Genomic DNA, 20,940 nt, shown 5'->3' on the forward strand with positions numbered 1-20,940 from the left:
GGTAAGGGGTGGTTGCCATTTGTGTTTTTATTTTTGGACAGTGGTCAAGAGTAGTCATATGGGCAGGCTTTTGTTTGATTGAACATTTAGTTAGTTAGCCAGAATATCTTTTGATTCTTTCATTTCTTTGGCAACATCCGTGTCCCTTGGCCTTGTGACCTAGTCGTGTCTTTGTGAAATTATTGGCAATGTAAATAGCCCTTCTCTTGCACCTTGTTACAATACACCCCCTTGATTGCACCTTTAATCTTGTCTGTTCTCAATTATCCCCCCCCCCCAACACGGTCAAAATCTTTCCACCTGGTCACTTTATTTAATTATATTTATGTTACGTACCTCCTTCTACCCCTAGACCCACTGAGAGTCGTGACAGCATTGCATTTTGTCATAGACTACATTCATGACATTATTATGCCATATTTGTTTAATTTAAGTTACGGATTGTCGCATAAGTGTGCGGAGAGTTGGGTTGCCAGTTGTCAAATGAATAAAATCTTAAGTGCGCCTCTTGGGGTGCAGACCTATCTTCAAGGCTATTTCTTGGCTATTACATTATTTTATGAAACCCTGTAAGTACACCTGTTGTTAGGGGGTCAACTTGATAGCTATTGCGTAGCCTATATGTTATAAATTGCCTGATATTGCTTTATGCAACTCGTAAAGTGCGTAAGTTGGGGAAAAAGGGGGCCAGTCCAGATGAAAATGGCCAGGGCCGAATTTTGTTCCCAGTCCGACCCTGGCGTGGCGATAGGTTTGGCAATACTACACAAGGTTAAATAAACCAGCTGTGGCCAGACCCACACAGAGAAGGCCACAAGTGCCTATTTTGTCTATTTAAGGGCCATCCCAGAGAACTAAATGGAAACCTGGGTACAATGCCTCCCTCTTCCAAAACCCACACACTTCTATGGATTGACTGTTGCGATTGGTAATAATGCACACAGGTAGTGATAGTACATACACATAGGCAGCAGCTAATGAGAGAATTGCTATAGCACCCTGTCTATGAACTGTTGATTTGTGGCAGACGTCTCTAAACAACCCAAACTCAAGTGCGGCACATTTGTGAAAAATGTATGGTGTGGATGGGGAAGTTCTCTGCTTGGGTTCTGGATACTAGAAAATATCTGAATATCCATCCCTCAGTCAAAATGTGAGTGGTAAACAGAAGTGATAGTCGTCTAACACAGTCTGCAGTTTGGTAGTCGACACAGAGCTGTAGGGATCCATCAAAGTTAGAGCACAAGCACAATTGCATGCAATGGTGACTGTGGGATTCCTCTAATATTTCCGGCAATGCGTTCCTTTCAACTTTTCGCTCGTGTTCGGGCAAGTGCAGAGACTGGCCTGCACTACTGCCGCAGGAGAGTGTTAACATGGTGAACTATTAGATTTATGCATTGTGTGTGGGGCCAAAGCACAAAAGCTTTTCTGTACCACGGCTACCTTGAGATGATAAAACCTTTCATTGCATCACCTCTGTGATTGCACAGCCTCTTAACGGGAGTCATGAGTTTTATTCGGTGATAGTATTATCAGTTCTGCTCCAGAAAATACCTTCTTGTTGGTAGAAAATTGCCCTTGATGCACTCCCAATCACCTGTCCTAATCATTGCCATATGTCCCAGTACATGTGGTTCTAGGAATTTTTAAATTGAGTAATAATTCCTAGTCTCTTGCTATTTTTGAACCCCTCAATTAGACAAGGTCAGATAGTATGGGCAAATAACTATTGGTATTATGACCCACAGACACCCCGCCCTGTCCGCCCACACACACACAGACCACACTGTTGACCTCACACACATTATCTGAACAAACCAAACCACACACAATACAAGTGTTGCATGAGCAAATCAAATTTTGTTTTATTCAGATTTTTTTTATCCATACAGCAAGAGTCAATTCTGGCAACAATAAAATGTGCATAAACAAATCTGAAGACAGAATAGTACATTATTGTGTGGCAACTATTAGCAAATACATAATTGGTGGTTGCACTTACAAGTAAAAAGCAGTCAAAGCATCAATGTGCGCCCAGCAGGGAAGAAAATCCTTGGTTTTAGCCAAAAGACTGAACGTCTGTCTGCCCAAACTACTTTGCTCGGTTTGGAGAAAACTGTGCTTTGGTTCTTTAGCAACTATGCAGTAATTTCAATTCGGAAACATGTTGACCTTGACTTAAGATGGTTCCTTTTAATTTTTGCGTTTGGTGTGGTGAGCCTTCGCCTGCTGAGTGCACAGCTGTGATAGCAGGAATGATTTCCTGTGAGTCAATGTTGAATATACGGCCATGATGAGAGAAAATATCTGGGGTGGATGAGTGCTAAACATGTTATTTCTTTTTAAAATGTTATGGTTGCTTGGAAAATATTTCATCACACGAGTAAAGTGACTTGCATTTGAAGTATTATTCCTTCCCCACCGTGGATACTACTATATGTCAGTTGAAAAATATGTTATTGTGTATTTTGTAATCTGAATGCATTAACTTTCCTTACACTCTATGCAGTTTCTTTTTGTTTAGATGTTTGTTCTTTTTACATGCAGTCAATTAAATTTACAAGATAACAGTTTTGATACTTTAATGCATTAACTGAACTATGGGAATAGCAATGCTGCATGACCAAGTCCAAAAAACTGATATGTGGACGTCATTTGATATGTCATCCTAGATAAAGGGGTGGAAGTGAGTATGACATGGCGTTATCTGCTCCCATACAACATTCCCTGGCAACACGAGCCACCGATAAAATAAGCCAAAAAGCGCGCAGCTCCCTCTGAATGCATTGGCCAAGAAACTAGTGCCCTTCTTTGCAAGCAATTTTTTTTTTTTTAGCTGGTCTTCTAATTTAAGAATTTAAATTAATCTAACAAAATTCCTTATAATTATAGATCTTTTTTTTATTCAAAATAATATCTCAATATGATACATGTTTTTTTTTTCTCTGTTCATTTGACTATATACAGAAGTGCAAAAAGTCAACCTTCGTCCCTTAGGTTAGAACTCATCATCTGCAGCGTATCCGACCTCACCACTCTGGCAAAGTCTTTGCCTCCTCACACCCTAAATCCCACAATCCACCAGACATCCAAAGACCCGTCAATCTCACTGTTCATTTTGGCCTGACATTCAGGGCAAACTTAAGAAATATTCAAACAATAATACATATCATTTTGAAATGGATACAGTAGAAAATAATTTTCTCCTCTAAAACATGGACAAATCTATATTTCAGTACAATATAATTTCGGACATGATCTCGACATGTTACAAGGAAAATTTTAAGTCGGTTAAAACATTAGCAATTCTTCTACCTTTGCTGCATTTGCAGCAAATTAATTGATCTCATTCCTTGTATATAAAAAAAAACACAAACTCTTTCACCGGCAAATTAATTAATAAAGTAACAACAACTAAAAAGAGGCATCCAGCTATATGAATGAAGTGAATATTTAAAACTGACTCAACACATTATCATGTATATGGTTTTGAAAAAAAGTTATGAATGTCATACTACCTCAAAATCTACAACGGCTATATCAATGTTGTCAAGTAATATATAGTAAGGCAAAAAAAATCTACAACTACATACCTCAAATAGATTCAAATCCTTAAGTAGTACATAACACATAAGTTCAATAAAATTTAAGAGTAATTGTTACTTTTACATAGAGAGAGAGAGAGAGAGAAAGAGAGAGAGAGCGAGAGACTATAAGCGGCATGTAAGAGAACTATAAAAGATCATTGGTGTCCTTTACCTGCATGGTGATTGAAGGTACATTTGAATGGGCTGGGACCCATAATTGTAATCTAAGGCTTTGTTAGGTACATTACAATCGGTAAAAACAAATCACACACGTCTGTGGGAAAAAAAAAAGAAAGGGAAAAGGGATGTCACCGTATAACCGACAGTTGGAACGAACGACAAACGTGTTTCCCGAATTTTAATCGAAACCTCTCAGGCGATGCTTCAGTAACCCTTCATAAAATACAATTAATGACAAAAAAAACAAAAACAAAACAACAACCCTGTGCTTTGGTTTCTAGAGTCAGATCAACATGTGAATTAGGAAGAAAAAAAAACACTTTGCGGTTTCGTTTCAGTGAGTTCAAATGGGATATGGGGAATGAAATCTGAGCATTTGGGTGATCAGACCAAACGACTATTCAAGTGCACGTGTGGTTCAGATGACCTACGAGACCTCGTTACGGTCTGCCGTCGTTGCGTTTCATTGTTTCGTTCCAAATCAGCACATGGCTCAACGGTGCTTCTTGCACACACACACACGGTTTTAGAGTCCCTCTCCTTTTCATGATAAGGGGGACCGGAGTAACATGGTCTACACACTGGAGTGCCGCTTCCCCTTCACTTCCCCAGTCAGAGGACTTGAAGAACTACCTTGTCCTAACTGATAAGCAGAAGAAGAAAAAAACAACCTACGCAACACAAGCGAAAAGAAAACCTGGGAGAGGGGAAAAAACAGCTTGGGGAAAAACAAAACGAAAGAAAAACAAGCAAGGCACCTCCATTCTCTCAACCTCATTGAGCAAACAAACATTAAAAAAAAAGGACCTCATTTCTAAAACAAATTACTACGACGAATGAAACGTAAAAAAAAAAAACACTCAATGGAGATTCCGAAAGAAGAAGAAGGAAAAAAACCCAATATAAAAAAGGAGCCATACAAAACATATATACCTTCGGTAAACAGGATAACACTGCTGAGATAACACTCTGGTTTTAGCTGTATGGCCTTGATGGCACATGACGCGGTGAGAAAAGCTAGCCTGGCTGTGCTTTCAAGGTACACAGGTATGTTGGTTTACCTAGAACATTCATATGTCCGAGACCCTCATTTTCGACATCTAGTTTCACTAGTAGCCATAAAAAGACAATACTGTACACGCTAAATCATTTTTGGCGAATAAAATTCCTGTTAAAATGTCATTGTGCCTTTCAGATTTTGAATCAAATTCAAGGTGCCTGTTTGCATCTCTCTTGTAAACCATGAAATATGGCTGTCAATAAAAAAAAGAAAAGAAATAAAAATCAGAAAAAATAAAAATCAGAAAAAATAAAAAGGAAAGAAAATCTTTCTTGGTCTACTAACGTACCAGCACTGTATGTCGTAAGTTTGATACAACCACGGTCTGGACCGTCGGTGTGTGCAGTAATAATAATAATTTGAGTAATTTGGGTGGGAGGATTTAGTCAGACACAGAGGTGTAATTCCAGTGGACGTCCCCACAGAGGAGGAGACAGACACACTGACCTTGGCACCGGGATGTATTCTTTTGGCTGGACAACTGACAGCACGGAGGTTGGCGAGGTTGGCTCTTCTTGAAGTTGATGTGCGGGTGAACAGTTGCACCCTGCGGTTGAATGTTGCACCCTAGTTGTTTTGCATGCGTGGCGAGGTCGTCACTATGGACCGGCTAAGAGATGGCACACCCTCCTGTCCCTTTGCTTGACATTCTGAACGTTATGTACATAAAGGCTGAACTCTTTTGGCTTGGACGGTGCCAGCACACATTCATTTGATCTGCAACACAAGAAGACAGGTATTTCACTTGAAATCCCAAAAACGCTTGGTGCATTTGTCTCTGAAAGACTTCAGGGTTCCAGTTTGCCTTCTGAAAAGATGAGAATTATATAAGGCTTACATTACGTGCATGCAAAACCAAATGTCTTGATTTTACCTACAGGCTATGCATTTGCAAATAGAATTCGATTCACACAACATGGAGAACGTTCATAATGATTAGTCAGAGGATGAGGATTAAAATGGGAACTCACTGTTTTTGAGAGGAACTACATTTGAGTCAAGTACTTGTGACTACTCAGATGATCTGCAGATATTATTGGAATCTAGGGGGATAGAAACAGAACAGAGATCAAATGAAATATCACCAGACTTAATACATTTCCAGTAAATGTTGGCCAACAAAAGTATCTAACACAAATCAGCATGTTAGGAGTTCACTGCTAAAAGCATGGAGATGACAAGGTAGGAAAGCAATTCGGTTAAACTTGTGCCACAGTTCATTCAGGCATGTCAAGGGTATATGATAATAAAGAGTCAGCATTAACTTTTGCGAGGGGAGGGAAGGGAGGACTGAAGGGAAGGGAGAGGTGAGGGGTAGGGACGGAAACTGTCAGTGAGGAGGCTCCCCCCATGCAAATCCAAGCCCTCCAGCTTGTTGACCTGCACCCCTCATTACATTTCAGAGACCTGGCCCTGGACCGAGAGGAGCAACCTGAACATCTGCTATATCAACTACTTCCATTCGTCGATCTGTCCACATAAACCGCACACTGCAGCTGTGCTTACAACTACCCAGTCCTGAAGAGAGTTGAGATGATGGTGTACATCTGAAACTGTGACATCCTATGAAACATTCCGTCTAAATGGTTTGAAACACAAGGCATGTGGAAAGCTTTGCCTAATGTGCTTGAAAGCAGCAGGGTAAAATAAAAAAATAAAAAAAGCCAAGCACCAAATGGCACAGATAGCAGTTCTTGCACAAATTGTGCAAAAGTCTCTTTAAAAAAGGGGGGGAAAATCAGCTACCTCATACATACCAATTGCATGTATTCGTTGGTAGTCAACTTTGAAAAGGAAGAGTCCTCAAAATGGGAAAGGACAAAAATCGAGGTTAAAATGAGGACAAACATTAAATGGAATACAGTATTTTTCTTCTGAAATACAGTTGAATACTGCATCATAGTTGCAATATTATGTTTGTATTCTTAAAAAAGTGTGATGCTTTTTAAGTTCTCGTAGTTATATAGCATGTGTGATCATTACTGTGTTTTGTGCTAATACAAAAATACAAATGCAATGTGTTTTGTACTGATACAAAAGTGTAGGCCAACAAGAGGGAGTACCGCCCATTCCCTTGCCCACCCTCTCGCTGTCAGACACGAGCATCCCCAGATCGTCCATGTGCATTGAAAGAGAGAGAGAGAGATAGACAGAGAGAGGGGAGAAAGAGAGAGAGAAGTGAGAGAGAGGAAGAGAGAGAGGCAGTGGAGGTGCAAACCTGATTGGTGGAGGCAGTTGCGAAGGGAACGCTTGTGGCAGATGTGGTGGCTGCAGACACAGTGGCTGGACTACCACCGTGCATCATGGGAACTTTTTTTGGAGGGAAAATCATGTAAGCAAATATACTTAGAGGAGCAGTGTAGCTACATACACCAGGCAACTTGGGCAGGAGAAGGAGGGAGGGGATCAGACAAGGGCTCAATTTAACTTGTTTTCCTCTCCTCAGGCAGCGTTGACGAAAGCTCTCATGACTTGAAAACTTGATTTGACCCAGTTATTGAAGCCATGTTGGCAAGAACTTCTGCATTTGTGTGGCTTAATGATTAAATGACCGTACAATTTCCAAATAAACACCAGATAAGTGCAATGGGGAAAAAAAAGTCCCAATCCTGTCATGTCATTTTTGAGAACAGCGTACGAGGCGAGGAGATAAGGAGGCAAGTTACAATTGAAGCCCCCTTGCTTTAAATGTTTTTCAAAGGGGTTTTAATAAGTGTCAGGTTAAACCAGCCAAAAGCCAAGGTGATCACAAGAGTTGCGAATGAGCAGAGATGTGTGTTGGATATCGGGGGAGGTAACTGATACAATTATATCAAAATCAAAGTCACTTGAACGGTCAATAGGAACTATTGACGCTATAATAAAGTGCAATATTCCACAAATGCACATCACAAAATCCATCTCTTTATACATGGACACTTGCTTTTGCGTCAAATCACAAATCATGTCCTCATGTAAACCAGCTCTGTGACTCTCAGATCACCAAAACTCACATTAAAAATCAAAGTATGTGTCAAGAGGCTCATTCATACAAGGTTATTTGGGTAGCTCAGTGAATGCCCCCTTCACTGCCCCCTTAGTTATCGCTGATTAGATTATGATGGCATGCGAGTTACAGGTAACTGAAGAAGAAGAGCTGAAACCTACCAACGCTGGCCGCAGGTGTCATGCACAATATTGAGCCTGCCCATCATGCAGTGCAACAGGAAGTGGATTGGAAAGGGAAGAGAAATCAAAACAGCCCATCACAAGGTTCGTTAGAATGAGGGGAGAGATAAATTGGAAAACATGTTAATAACTCTTGGACAACACAGTTATCAGTGATTGGACAAGCGAAGTGGCGAAACTCAAAACATGGCAGTCGGTAAAAGGGTAGATTCTGAATCTTCACTTTTGCTTCAAGTGCAAAGCATATCAATGTGTAGGAGACCAACGGTGATCGGGAAGATGATTACACTACCAAGTGTTAGCCATTATATACAGACTGAAGGGAGAAGAGAAGTATCCCCCTGCACAGAGGCCGAACACAGCCTACCATTTACTGTCAAGCTGATGGATCGGACAGAACTAAACAACCCATCCGGCCCGCATTCACTCTTAGCCCCAGCCAAAGCCCCAGCAGTAGCACATCATCCATACCATCAGCACATCAATCAAAAAGTTTACAGAAATCCAATCCTATCCCTGTCTTTTCAAAGATGCCCATATCTTCCTCCGCTCATCGTACAATTCCTATTAGGAGGAAGCAGCCATTATGGAGCCTTATAAAGGCAGTTAGTGAGCGATTAAACAGCGTACCCATTCTAAGTACAGAGTGACCATGCAACGCCATACAAAGCTCAAGGCAACATTGGCTGAAACCTTTGAACTTTCCCATGCTCGATCTCAGTAATTCTAAGTATCTTTTTTGTGCATACCCCCCTCCCCATTACCATGCCCAGAAATTGTTGATTGTTTCCTGTCCACTGGCCTCTCTCATTTGTCATCCTTATTCTTTCCAACTTTCTAAAAAAGTTAACGGGCGATATACTCGATTTTTCCGTGCCTCTCTCGTCTTCGGAAAAATAAGCAAACAAATATGCGCTTAACTGCAGTCTACTCGCCCCTATACCTGTTCTGGGATCATCCAACAACAGCTGGACAGAAAAGTTAAACTGATCTAGGCCTCCTTAAGGCGGTCAGAGGCTTTTTTCGACTTAGTGATGGAGCCATACCTGACGGGAGGAAAGCAGCCTGCTGCTGAAACTGCATGTTGGCCAGGGCCTGTTGGTACTGCAGCATGCCAGTGTTAAACACAGCAGAGGCCCCATTGGCCTTCTCCAGGGCTGCCCGCTTTGGCAGGGGAGCCATGACACTATGGGGGATGCCCTGCCCAGCCAGGCGGAGGGAGGGAAGTCAGGGAGTGAAAGAAAGAGAGCAAGAGAGAGAGGCGTGTGTGGAAGAGGAGGAGTGTGTGTAAGGGGAGAGAGAGAGAGAGAGAGAGGGAGACAGAGAGAGGCAAAAACGGGAAAGAAAACAGACCAAAACAAAAAAAAGGTAAACAAGTTAGATGACATCGTACAAACATCGTCACAACATCCTTCAGTGTACAACCACATTATCATTATGATCATCATCATCATCATCATCAACATCATCATCATCATCATCACATCATTATTAGCAAGCAAGCAGCAGTCTGACACAAGTACTACACAAGCAGGAGCATGGTGCCTACTGCGACTACTGACTAACAAGCACATCATATATCCATCATTTGATCAGGAAGCTTACTGGGATGATTTGATTTTTTACAAGTCTAAGGCTAACTAAATGCAACAGAGGCAAGCATTAACTAACAAAACAATAAGGCTGCTTATAAGTGGTGAAACAGACAGGAAGCACTGAGAGAGGGAGGCTGCACTGCTAGCTCCATGACAAACTGTGTAGGCCGTGTTTAAGTGATCGTTCACTCTCAGGCAGGCGTCAACAACGGTCTCAGGTCAAGACAGTGAGTTGAGCTGTTGAAAAAAACATTTTTTTCTCTCCAGGTTTTCCACACAAATACACGGCATGTAAACGTTGCCTTGACGTGGGGCCGCTCCTGAGGCCTCAATATCTGTGACAAGGCTTGATGGTGGAGTGAACAATCATTTGAACTCTTTAATCATCAGTTAGGGCGGGAATCACTCCTGGATGATTTTTTACATACTGCTGAATCTCTTAGCCCCACTCTTATCCATCTGACATGCGCTATAGGAACACACAACATGCACGAACACCCTGATTTGAGCCGCTCCACAACATTGAACACTGACTTTGGACGAAAAACTTAAAAGCCATGCCACCATTGTAATAGGTCTAATTTTCTAGCCTTCACTGACTGACGTTAATTAAGCTATTGGTGATGAATTGATTGTGGCTCACAAGTTCCACGTCTGAATTCGTGTTTGAGTTGAAACACAAACACGGTGGTTATGTGCCAGATGCAGTCTAGTCGGCCAGAAAGCCACAATCATTTTATCACTGGTAATAATGACAGAGCAACAGGAGGAAAAATAGACATTGCTCTAAACACAACGACAACAAAAATAGCTAGGTATCTTTGGTTAAAACATTGCTCTACAACAAAGCCACATGCCAAGCTAAAAGGTGAAAGGTCATAGTACCAGGTCAAAGGTTGCGTCGAGGGGTCGCTTCAGTGATTTGACAGCCGACTGAGTCTTAATTAGCAGGCAGCGAGCACATGATGGCAATGGGCCAATGGGGTTCAAGCGCATTAACATAAACCAGCAAGCAGAGGTGCATCATGGGGGCAGCAGTGCAGTTTGGGTATAGGTGAGAAAAAACAAAAACAAATAAAAAAACAAATCATTGGAATGCAATATACAAGGGGATAACAGGACTAAGGCATGCACAGTTTCAACACTAGCTCTACTGCTCAATAGTTACGTGATCATCACTAACAATAAATAAATCTACAGAAATTACTGTCATACAAATAAGGAAATATTGCAATGACAAAAATGTTCAATCGCTACTTTTAGTGAGTTGTACTACGTATAATGGACAGAAAATTATAAAATAGTGTAATTCAAAATTGTTATTTTTTTCCCCATTGTGCACACTATCGTGCATTGTGACACACAATCATTCACCCCAGGCCTTGCTATTTCACAAACAGCATATAGAGAACACTGATCAAAAGACAAGCGTACACTTTACTACTGTTCAGGTGCTGTTACTGAGTGACAGGACACTCTGCTGCACACTGAAAGCACAATGAATCCATTTGTTTATTTCAGAAGGAAGTGGAGTTAAGGAAGGGAAGTACTGTATCATCAGCGGTCATCAGAAGTAAATAGACAGAGAGAGAGAGAGAGAGAGGGAGAGTGAAGGGGAGCGGCCCGTTTATGTTATAGCCCTGCTGAACTGTGTGTATGTGGATGAATGTGTTTCCGAGATGCCGTCCAGACTGCTCACCATGGCCGCGGCGGCTGTGGCCTGGTTCACCTGGTGCTGGGCGGCCTTGATCTTGGCCTGGAGATGGGCTGGGGGGTGGAAGTACTTGCACTTTTCCCGGGAGCAGCGGCCCTTGATGTAGTCCATGCAGACGGTGACCGTGTTGTCATTGGTGTCTATCATGGTGCTGTCTGCGGGGTGGGCGAAGCGGCAGTCGTTCTCGCCGCGGGAGCAGTTGCCCCGCTGGTACTCCCGGCAGACCTGGAGACAGCGTCGGATAGCAGGGATTACGAAAAGACGCCGAGTCACTTCAGCGCACGTTGGCACTGCGAGACGTGATTGGTGCGGTGGCTGTACTTTTGGTGGCCATGGGAAGTGCTTTGTGCAGTTTGTGTCCGTCTTTAGGACACCAGAGGGCAGCACCTCCTTTACCTTTAGAAGGAGCTCTGACCTAAAGGTCTCCGAAAGTGCCACAACAGAGCACATGTTTACTACTTCAGGTTGCTGACGGCTCTATCTCATGACTCGACAGTTTACAGGCTTGAATGTATGTGTGCGCCGTATTGTGCACAATAAAGGACGCGTCAGTAATGTATGGGGAGTCTTTTACAGGCGTGGTTTTATTTGACTTATCTGCCAGGCACTCACAGTCACCATTAGGAAATCACCCATAAATGTTAAATGGGTCATAGATCATATCAGATTATATATCCTGCGGCTGAAAGGGCCTAGGCTAACAGCCGTGGCTAACAGCGGCGATATGGTCATTAACACTTTGTTTATATGGTCACTATTATCCTTGGAGACTCCCCGTCTCCCATTAAAACAGACAAGCGCCACATAAAGGTGCCTCGTGCAACAACACCCCCCCCCCCCTTAAACTTCCCTTAAATTTGTTCATACAAGAACTGCATGAGAGAAATTTACATCGCATTCATGGAACGTTCTTCACCACCCAAAGGGATTAGAACAGGCGCTGCCTTTATATCAACGTGCTGCTGTCAGAACTGACAGAAAGGCATGAAAACCTTCAGCATATGGTTTTTAATGCCAGGGTTATCGATCAACTCTCAAACGTTGACGTTATACGAGAGCGTGGTGTGTGATGTTTTTGTCTGGATTTGATACGTTTGCATCACCTCTATTCCTCTTATCTGCGTCTGCATTAACATTCGAAAGGTATGCAAATAATTTTCGAAGAACCGACAAATAGGGAAATAATTTTAAGTAAGGGCAGGATTTTCTATATATATCCATCCATCCATCCACCTGTTATCCAAGCCACTTATCCTGAGTAGGGTCATGGGATGCTGGCGCCTATCCCAGCAGTCATTGGGTGGCAGGCAGGGAGACACCCTAGACAGGCCACCAGGCCATCACAGGGCACAGGGCCGACACACACACACACACACACACACACACACACACACACACACATTCACACCTAAGGACAATTTAGTATGGCCGATTCACCTGACCTATATGTCTTTGGACTGTGGGAGGAAACCAGAGCACCTGGAGGAAACCCACGCAGACACGGAGAGAACATGCAAACTCCACACAGAGGACGACCTGGGATCACCCCCAAGGTTGGACAACCCCGGGGTTCGAACCCAGGACCTTCTCGCTGTGAGGCGACTGCGCTAACCACTGCACTACCGTGCCGCCCTCTATATATCAAATATCTTAAATATGATTATATTATTATATGTTATGTATATATGTGTTTATAGGCCAACCTCTCCACCACTCTTAAATTTTGACCATACCAATAAGCAAATCAAAAACAAGTGATAATTGGTGGGTGCAGCTAGAGTTCTTAAATAGCTTGTACCCACACTTTACAAACAGCTCTGTGCAGATGAACAGTTGTTGCACGAGGCCCAGTGGTTGCTGCAGGTGTTCTGCTCCCTTTTAACCCTCATACTACGAGCCAGTACATCTGTCTGTCTGCTTACCTCCAGTCTGTCTGTCCTCAGCAGCTTCTGAGCAGCGGCGGCGGCGGCGTTGGGGACCTGGCTGACGGTGGGGCTGGAGGCCATGAGGACGGGGGTACTGGGCAGGATCTCTGCAGGCATCAGGCTTGGTGACACGGGGCCCAGGTAGGGATTAAAGGCAGCAGCCGCTGCTGCAGCTGCACTGGCGCTGGTAGCCAGGCCAGGGGTCACCGAGAACATGGGCTGTGAGGGGATACATTGATGGGGTGGGGGGTAAAATGTAGGCATGTAAAAGGAGCCTATACTGTATTAGCTTTTTTTCCTGGGAAGACGGAGGTACAGACTGAAAGACAAATGGAAAGACTGAAAACGCCACAGGGGACGTAGAAGAGTGAAGGCAACTTTATTTTTAAAGTACCTTAAACCACAAAAAAAAAAAAACGTTTACCAAAGTGGTTTACAAAGCAAAAAGAATAGAAAGAGAGAAAAGAATATAATAAGAACACAAAAGCAAGAAAAAACATCAAAAGCGAGAAAACATAAAAGCGATAGAATATGAAAGGCTAGTGAATAAAAATAAGTTTTTGGAAGGTTTGTGAATTTTGACAGCTTTGTCTGATCTGGGAGGCAGTCCCAGAGACAGCAACCGCACCAAAAGACCCATCACCCAAATTTTTTGACCAGGACCTCGGGACTGCCAGGAGCCCCTGACTGGCGGACCTGAGGGACCCGACCGGATTATGCTGGGAGAGAGGCTTGGAAATACAGGCAGGAGCAAGACCATGTAGCGCTTTGAAAAGAAACGATAGGAATTTAAAACCGGGATTGTAAATAAATAAATAAAGCACTATTTTATTTTTTCGCTGGCATAAGTAAAGGATGAGCTGTCGGCTGATAGAAACACGAGAGGGATGTGTATGTGCATGTCTTTGGTCTCACCATGGGCGGTAGCTGTGGTGTAATCATACGTGTGTGCCCCCTCACCATAGGTGGCAGCTGTGTGCCGGGCATCATGGCGTTGGCAAGTTGCATCTGCTGGGCCAGCATGGCCATGTTCTTTTGCTGGATCAGGTTGTTCCTGCCATTGATCTCCAGCTGAGTCTTTAGGTGTGGAGGTGGATGCAGGTACTTGCAGTTCTCTCTGGAACAGCGGCCCTGACGGGAGAGAGTGAAGGAAGGGAAAGACAAGCGATTAGGGCGCGTGCCAAACACAAAATAGTTGGCAACAGCGGATTTTAGGGCGCAGTTGTAGAGCTGTGCTTTCTGAGGACCGATCCGTTTTTGAATTTACTCTTGTGTTGTATACAAGGTGTGCGAAAATATGTGATGCTGGAGCGAGTGTGTTTTTCTGCGCGTGTTTCTGTTTGAAGCGCAGGAGAATCTGCATATTAAACATGCGCCATCCTTATTTAAAGACAGTTAAAATCTGCAAATCTGAGTTGACATTAGATCTTGTCTGAGTTGTGCGCTAATTGCTAAGGGCCTGTCAGTCCTGGCAGGGGACCAGAAGTGTCCATGCATGCATGCGTGTGTGTGTGATGCCTGAGGAGGTGGTGACTGGCAGTTTGGGACTAGTCTCCAGACACTGAGCCAGGCTACATGTGTGGCAGTCTCTATAAATACCATCCACTCATATGATCCATAGATATTATAGACTAGTCAACTGGAGGTCACACTTCAAAGCCATCAGATAATTATCTGAGACAGAAAACCCATTTTGCTGCCTGCTGTGTGTATCTAATAATACTGTCAGCTCATAGGGAGGGGTCTCGTAGCAAGCCCGGATGACTGAAGTCAAGCCCCAAGGATTTAAATCAAGATAGCTCAAGTCTAACACTCACATGCTCTTGCAGGCAAGAATGCACAGACACAAATGCATGCACACTAGGGGCATGTTAATGTAACAGGTGGCAGACACACGTCACGGCTCGCATACACACACACACACACACACACACATACACATACAAATGCATGCACAACACACACACAGCCACACAGCTGTGCTTAAGGAGAGGTATGGATCTGCTCGCCGCCCTGTGTGTCACAGCCGAGCTGACTCCGGCAGTCTGCGCTCCCTTGCTGACAGAGTTTCCCCCCACTGGGATTCATCTAAATGCTCAATATCATGACTTCATTCCCCTCTCCGCTTTCCTTCACTTTAACTGACACTGGAGCACTGGACAGGTGCTCGGCTAGGGGAAGACGACGGGAGGGGGAAGCACTTATATGATCGAGGGCCTCTAATCATGCTACAGATACAGTGTCATATAGCTGAAGCACATGAAGTGGCCCCCTCAAGCCTGTCCTCATTTTCACCATTAGATTTGGTAACACAAGTCTATAAAGATGGCTGCTATACTGTACAGCTACTCAGTGTGGGTAAATGTCCCACCTATAGAAAGTACCCCCTACCAGAATATTCCTCTACTATACAGTAGCCCCTGACCGCCTTTTATGCAGTCCTGCTCTGCGATGTGAATTATTCACATTCCCTTTCAACGGTCCCATGCAACGGCCTTAAAGTGGAAATTTAAACGGGGCATTTAGCAGCATTTAATGTGGACGTTTGCAATCTTGAAATATGAGCAGTTGGGTGGGCTTTTGTGAGGGGAGTTTGTTTTGACTGACGGCCAATAATGTGCAGAAGAATGTGGACATCGAGACGTTATTGGCTGGATTTAATTTGGTGGTGGAAGATCACTCGTCTTCTCTCAATCTCGCCCCCATTTCACTGAGCATTTTCGTTAGTGTACATCCGCAAGTGCAGGCGTTACTACACGTTACTAGAAAAATGTATTTGTCAAGAAGAGAAAAATATTATTCTCATAAAAGCAAAACATTTTCGTGAATTTCTGGAGCACCGTGTCAAATAGATGTAAATGAAGTGCAGATAAAAGAAGTATGAGTAGAAATACATTTTTTGGGGGGGGATTTCCCCCCTTTTTCTCCCCAATTGTACTCGGCCAATTACCCCGCTCTTCCAAGCCTTCCTGGTCGCTGCTCCGCCCCCTCTGCCAATCCGGGGAGGGCTGCAGACTCCCACATGCCTCCTCCGATACATGTGGAGTCGCCAGCCGCTTCTTTTCACCTGACAGTGAGAAGTTTCACCAGGGGGACGTAGCGCGTGGGAGGATCACGCTATTCCCCCTCCCCCCTGAACAGGTGCCCCAACCGACCAGAGGAGGTGCTAGTGCAGCGACCAGGACACATACCCACATCTGGCTTCCCACCCTCAGACACGGCCGGAAGTAACACGGGGATTCGAACCGCCGATCCCCGTGTTGGTAGGCAACGGAATAGACTGCCATGCCGCCCGGACACCCATGAGTAGAAATACATTTGACATTTCATGGGACCTTTTATAATGGATGTAGATTCTGTTATTGGACTTGTTGGAACAAAACACCCAAGTGAGGAGCAATGCAAAAAAGAAGAAGAAGAAGAAGGGGAGGTTGACCGATGTTGATTAATCACCATTATGCAATCGGACTGTGTGGCATGAAAGGGAAATGGAGGAAAAGTAAGGTTGGACATATAAGAAGAAGAAGTGGCAAAGCTGCCTCAGGGCCACATCTGTCGCAGGAAGACACCCAGCTTGTCGAACATTGCCGCCGAATGGCCAAAACCCAGTCAACCCCCTGTTCCCGTGCTCATCCACCGCCCGCGCTGCACTGTAATGTACGATTCATCTCAGAACGTGCAGGCGGAGGGTGATTGATTGTGTGCCCTGCAGTTTTAATAACTCATAGAGGCAGCTGCGGAGCCACTGTGCACTAGTAAGACACCAAACGTGATGAGAAGCAGTAGCCGTTAGTACTGTAAACACACATGACAGCAGGGGGAATGGGTTCCATTAAACCATCTGTCTGAGATTTGGATGAGGAAAAAAAAAAAAAAAAGCACAAACCAACCCAAAAATCTTAGACTTGGCCCCTGTTATATGTTGTGTGGGGCGGTGGTTTGCATGGCAGACAGATACCCTCGCTTTGTTTGCCATTCCAAATAAAATTTTAAGCTTGGCAAAGAAGTCCTCTCACGGCTTCTTGGGAGTTCATATGCGACAGATGAGTTTGTGATCTAAACAAGCGCCCGTGAGTTTAGCTTGCATTAAGGCAACCTCTGACACCGGCGACGGTGAGAGCTGTGCGTGGGAGACGAAGGGACTGGAAAACAGGCACTCATCTAGAAAGTGCTAATGGCACACAGAAAGTGTGTGTATGTGTGTGGGGGGTGTTATGCACAGGGGAGGGGTTAGGTGGGCATGAAGGATCATGTTGCCTCCAACCCCACCTGACCCCGTTCGTCGACCACTGGATTCACCACTGCACTAGCAGAGTGCTTTTCAAAGTAGGAAACATGTGGCTTTGACTCTGACTAACTGCTGAATCATGCAGAAGAAAATGACCAAAGAAAAAAAGAAAAGAAAAGGAAACCCTGTCAACTGACATGCGTGGCCATTTTGAATAAAGAATTTGGTTTCAAAAGAGGAAACAGACAGTGTGTGTTTATGAGGAGTATGGAAAGACAGGCCAGGGAGCGAGAGAAGAGAACTGGAGAATGACAGAGATCTAGAGAGAGAGAGAGGGCTGGAGAGGGAGGGAGAGAGAGCTGGAGAGGGGGAGAGAGAGAGCTGCAGAGGGAGGGAGAGAGAGAGTGAGCTGGAGAGAGAAAGAGAGAGAGCTGGAGGGGGGGAGAGTGAGCTGGAGAGGGAGGGAGAGAGAGAGCTGGAGAGGGGGAGAGAGAGCTGGAGAGGGAGACAGAAAGAGAGAGAGCAAGAGCTGGAGAGGGGGAGAGAGAGCTGCGGAGGGAGAGAGAGAGTGAGCTGGAGAGGGAGGGAGAGAGAAAGAGAGAGAGCTGGAGGGGGGGGAGAGAAAGAGAGAGAGCTGGAGGGGGGAGAGAGAGTGAGCTGGAGAGGGAGGGAGAGAGAAAGAGAGAGCTGGAGGGGGGGGGAGAGAAAGAGAGCTGGAGAGGGAGAGAGCTGGAGAGAGAGAGGGGGAGAGACAACTGGTGAGGGAGAGAGCTGGAGAGGGGGAGAGAAGAGGAGAGAGAGACAGAGGAGACAGACAGAGAGGGGGAGAGAGTGACAGAAGAGAGACAGACAGACAAACAGATGGATGGAGAGAGAGAGCGAGGGAGCTGGAGAGGGAGAGAGAGTTATCATGGTTCTGTACCAGGAGCCTGGCTGTGTCAGGGAAATTGTAGAACCTGCAGGAGAAGGAATTAGTGTGGGTCACCCCATATGGGGAGGCAGGCAAGGGAGGGGAGATGGAAGGAGAGGGGGGGGGGAGGAGAAGGAGAGGTGGAACGGAGGAGAGACGAGGCAGACGTTCCGTCTCACATGATGTTTGTTGGCTGCTGTTATGACATCAGGGGCCTTGAGCGGCAGCAAGCGACGGTGTCCACGGCAACCGAACAGCCCCGCACTTCCCACAACAACGTGATTCCTGGAATCTGCCTGATCACTGGCAGATGCAGGAACTCTATGCAAAGGCCGGTCTGACAGTCACAGCTACTCCTGAGGAGGACGGGCTGCGTTCACGTTATTCATAACACTCTCTTTGCCTGACATATGAACAAACAAGCTAATGGCAAGCGAGGTGTACTTAAAAGTGACTCCCTCGCCCTTCAAGAGGCCGACGATCACAGCAACTGAAGGGTGGAGATAGGATCTCATAAACACCTCATCGCAGACTGATGTCATGCACGCGTACGTTTTCATAGCGACAGATTTGAAAACCTGGTAAGTGGAGCAGAAAATCACAACATCCTCTTAACGCCGACTAATATACACATCGTAGACCATTTTGCTCAACATAAAAACAAAAAAAATTGAGGCTTCTGTCAAGTCTCACTTAATTAGATGGGCGTCTGATTAGCAAAAATAGATTCAGCCTGGGGGGGGGGCAGAGTTTAAACTGCGTTCTTAACAAATCTGTTCCTGAAAACGTTGAAGCAAGAAGTCGCACAATCATTCGCACATAGGCGCCCACATCTTCATGTCAGTGAAGGGCATGTAATGTCGGCTGTAGCAATTCTACAGTGTGAACAGTTTTGACAGTTCAACAGCAGTAATGTAATGTGGGAATACATCACTTTGGTGTCACTTGCCCTAAATTTGACAGTGTGCGTAACTTGAATCCTGCTTACCTACAAAAGACGACAGTCTACTGTATTACAACGCTAGACTCCATTATCCAAGCCCCTTAGCCGAATTCAGGTCGTGGGATGCTGGAGCCTATCTCAGCAGTCGTTGGGCGGCACAGGCGGGGAGACACCCTGGACAGGCTGCCAGTCCATCACAGGGCCCACACACACACACACAAATTAACACCTAGGGACAATCTAGTGTGGCCGATTCACCTGACCTACATGTCTTTGGACTGTGGGAGGAAACCGGAGCACCCGGAGGAAACCCACGCAGACATGGGGAGAACATGCAAACTCCACACAGACGACAACCTGGGATCACCCCCCAGGTTGGACAACCCCGGGGTTCGAACCCAGGACCTTCTTGCTGTGAGGCGACCGCGCTAACCACTGTGCCACCATGCCGCCCAACTCCAGACTCCCACATGATATATTTCTATACTTTTCATACTATTCAAAATGCTGTTTACTTTTCGATATCTAGGTTCGCATGCGCCTTTTTTCCCCCGGGCATGACTTTTCTCAATGAACACAGGCTAAGGCTACCCCGCTGAGCCTCTTCTGCCTCGTCCCGGCTTGTTATGAAGTATGCTATATTAATAGTAGCGCCATGTGTTTCGCCTTGCAAGATCTCCAGCGTTTCCTTGAGCTGTTGCTAGACTCCCGGCCCCAATATTTGGACAAAAAGAAAGAAATAATGCCAATGGCTACTGTGCAGTCTTTTTCACGGTTTGCTGTAATAACTTGTCCGACCCTGGTCTTTCTCTCGCTCTCTCTCTCGCTCTCTACCTCTCTCACTCATAAACACACACCCTGGTTTTGTCATTGTGTGAGATTCAAGCAAACAGTGAATCAATGGATAAAGAATGCTGGGTGGGGCTGTTTCCCGTCCTTTGGAGCAGAGAACACGGGCCATGCAGTAAAATGTGTTAATATGGTGAGAAAGCAGGGAAAAAAAGAAGAGGGAAACATGGAAAACGGGAGCGGATGCGTGAAACGGTGAAAAGGTGAGGAAATACTTAGCCCGTGAATCATCGTCATCATCCCTATAGTGAAATACATGCCATACATAAGCCGCCATTCAAAATTTCCCACAGGCCCCAAACTGCAGAGGTAACACGGACCGTATCTGCACATTTAATCGGATAATAAACTCGTCAGATCACGATTCGAATGCTCTGAGGTCTCAGTTAAGGGGTCCGAGTTTGCTTTTCTTCCCCCTTCCCCATCTTTTTGAAATCCTCAGAGCTGCGCTCAGTGGCGTTCAGTGCAAATGTGTGAAGCTACCGTGTTCTCGGCCCCACGTTCCAGTGACTTCTGTCTAAACACACACAGAGATGAAAGGCCTTTCTCCTCACGCACAATGTGAATGAAGCTTTGTTCCGCTGCAGAGAAGTGGGCACTCAAAGGCCGGGCCCAGTGGTTGGTCCCTTTTGTCTACTGCGCGGCTAAAATGTAGCATCGAGTGTAGACCATAGCAGGCTCAGGGCATACGGACGTTGTGCTGACAATAATAATCAACTCCTGCCCTGTTGAATTTGCCTGATCGTCGATACACTGATGCGATCAGATATGGAAAAAA

At 45.0% G+C, this 20,940-nt stretch overlaps 1 protein-coding gene across 11 annotated transcripts in view; it reads right to left on the reverse strand.

Moving 5' to 3' along the window:
- Positions 1–1,843: 1,843 nt before the first annotated feature.
- The window catches only part of mbnl1 (muscleblind-like splicing regulator 1), a 46,172-nt gene continuing 27,075 nt past the window's right edge, over positions 1,844–20,940 (reverse strand). For 2 of the 11 annotated variants that reach the window (XM_056293555.1, XM_056293546.1), the window contains exons 2-10: positions 14,148–14,363; positions 13,230–13,451; positions 11,293–11,532; positions 9,045–9,198; positions 7,978–8,013; positions 7,049–7,140; positions 6,588–6,632; positions 5,802–5,873; positions 1,844–5,547 (exon numbers count right to left, since the gene is read on the reverse strand). In XM_056293555.1, coding sequence (XP_056149530.1) covers positions 5,817–5,873; positions 6,588–6,632; positions 7,049–7,140; positions 7,978–8,013; positions 9,045–9,198; positions 11,293–11,532; positions 13,230–13,451; positions 14,148–14,261 — 960 coding nt within the window. In that variant the 5' untranslated portion in view covers positions 14,262–14,363 and the 3' untranslated portion in view covers positions 1,844–5,547; positions 5,802–5,816. Of the gene's footprint in view, positions 5,548–5,801; positions 5,874–6,587; positions 6,633–7,048; positions 7,141–7,977; positions 8,014–9,044; positions 9,199–10,478; positions 10,533–11,292; positions 11,533–13,229; positions 13,452–14,147; positions 14,364–20,940 lie in introns of all 11 variants that reach the window. The other 9 variants (XM_056293556.1, XM_056293549.1, XM_056293547.1 and 6 more) reach the window with 9 other exon arrangements.

This window comes from Lampris incognitus, chromosome 14 (assembly GCF_029633865.1).
Source record: "Lampris incognitus isolate fLamInc1 chromosome 14, fLamInc1.hap2, whole genome shotgun sequence".
Classification (NCBI taxonomy): Eukaryota; Metazoa; Chordata; class Actinopteri; order Lampriformes; family Lampridae; genus Lampris; species Lampris incognitus.